General features: G+C 50.5%; 1 protein-coding gene across 1 annotated transcript in view; it reads left to right on the top strand.

The window, feature by feature from the left end:
- Positions 1-1791, top strand: part of Znf627 (zinc finger protein 627) — a 5073-nt gene extending 3282 nt beyond the window's left edge. The window contains exon 3 of the mRNA XM_013034008.1: positions 613-1791. Within this exon, the coding sequence (XP_012889462.1) occupies positions 613-1582 (970 nt within the window). The 3' untranslated portion in view covers positions 1583-1791. The remainder of the gene's footprint in view (positions 1-612) is intronic.
- Positions 1792-2055: the final 264 nt, after the last annotated feature.

Below are 2055 nucleotides of genomic sequence, written 5' to 3' on the forward strand. Positions count from 1 at the left end.
TGAGGAATTGAACCCAGGGCCTCATGCATGCAAGGCAAGCGCTCTACCACTGAGCCACCTTCCCAGCCCTTTGTGTGTGTGTGTGTGTGTGTGTGCGCGCATGCGCGTGCGCACATGTATGCATGTATGCCAGTCCTGGGGCTTGAACTCAGGGATTGGGCACTGTTCCTGAGGGATTTTTTTGCTTAAGGCTAGCACTCTACCACTTGAACTACAACTCTATTTTGGGTATTTTTGGTGGTTGAGATAAAAGTCTCAAACTACGATCCTCAGATCTCAGCCTCCTGAGTAGCTAGAATTACAGGCATGAGCCACCAGAGCCTAGTAACAAGCCATTCTTGTTGTAGTTGTTCATGGGGCATGAACCTGGGGCCTACATGCTGTTGCTGAGCTCTGTTGCTCAAGGCTAGCACTCTTTGACTTTGAGTCACAGGGCTCCTTCTGGTTTTCTAGTGGTTAATTGCAGAGTCTGACTTTCCTGCCCAGGCTAGTTTGAACCATGATCCTTGGATCTCACCCTCCTGAGCAGCTAGGATGACAGGCGTGAGCCACCAGCGCCCAGCAACAAGCCATTCTCCACACATTCGGATTCGATTTCCTTTTTTTCCACAGCATTCATATTGCCGAGACACTCTGCGAAAGCGAAGAAGGTACTGAGTGTACCGAGCGCGCCAGCCGGATCGCAGATGATTTGAAGAAGAGCAGTCTTCTGGGGGCAGCAGCCCGTGCATGCAGCATGTGTGGCGCCATCTTCAAGCCTCCATCAGCCCTGAGAGGTCCCGCGAGCTGTCCCCCGCGGCAGGAATCTCAGGAAGATCAGGAATATACAGAAGAGCCCAATCGATGCGCACAGTGTGAGAACACCTTAAATTATTACTACCCTTTCCAGCTCAGGAGCCCCATTGGAGACAAGGCCTATGAAGGTGCCCAGCGCGAAGAAGCCTTCCTCTCCCTCACTAGCCTTGAAGAGTGCGTGATCACGCATGCTGGCAGCGGGCCACATAAGTGTAACGTGTGCGGAAAGGGCTTGCAGTATCCCAGCTCCCTTAGAATCCACGAAAGGATTCACACGGGCGAGAAGCCGTACCAGTGTGAGCAGTGTGGGAAAGCCTTCAATTGCTTAGGCTCCGTTCGAAGACATCAGAGGACCCACACGGGGGAGAAGCCGTATGGTTGCAAGGAGTGCGGGAAGGCCTTCCGGTCGCTCTCGGGCCTCCGGGGTCACATGATCAAGCACACTGGAGGGGGGCCTTATCAATGTAAGGAGTGCGGGAAAGTCTTCAACTCGCCCAGCGCCCTTACGAAACACGAAAGAACGCACACTGGAGAGAAGCCTTTCTCCTGTTCGTACTGTGGCAAAGCCTTCATCTGTTCCACTGCCGTTCGGAAACACGAAAGGACTCACACGGGAGAGAAGCCCTATGAATGTAAGGAATGTGGGAAAGCCTTCATTTCTCACTCAGGCCTTCAAGGACACATGATACGGCACACGGGCGAGGGGCCTTATAAGTGTAAGTTTTGTGGGAAGGCCTTTGGCTCTCCCAGCGCAGTTCTAAGGCACGAAAGCGCTCACGTTGTGTAGAAGGCCTGTGCTTCAAGATCGGGAAAGCCTTCCTTGCTCTTCTAGCAACACAGTCGCAGCCTACACACTGGAGATGGATTTGTTAAAATGTAAGGCGTCTGAAGAAAAATCTCTGTACTAAGTTCACTTCAAAAACAGAATTGGTACTGGAAAGAAATTGTGCGAATGTAAGGAATGTAGGCAATACTGAATAAAAAGTGAAGCTTGAAGTTTTCCTAGTCCCTTTTTCTTGTTCTTTCTTTTTTTTGGTGACAGCCCCTGGGCACTTCTCCTAAGCCTCTGTTGAGGCTCAAAGCTAAGCGCTTTGCCACTTAAGCCACAGCTCCATTTCCAGGTAATTGGTGGTTTATTGGAGATAAGAGTTTTATAGACTTTCCTGCTTGGGCTGATTTTGAACCATGATCCTTAGATCTCAGCTTCCTGAGTAGCTAGGATTACAGGCATGAGCCACAGGTGCCTTTTTTTTTTTTTTT

This window comes from Dipodomys ordii, unplaced genomic scaffold (assembly GCF_000151885.1).
Source record: "Dipodomys ordii isolate 6190 unplaced genomic scaffold, Dord_2.0 Scaffold180, whole genome shotgun sequence".
NCBI classification, from domain to species: Eukaryota; Metazoa; Chordata; class Mammalia; order Rodentia; family Heteromyidae; genus Dipodomys; species Dipodomys ordii.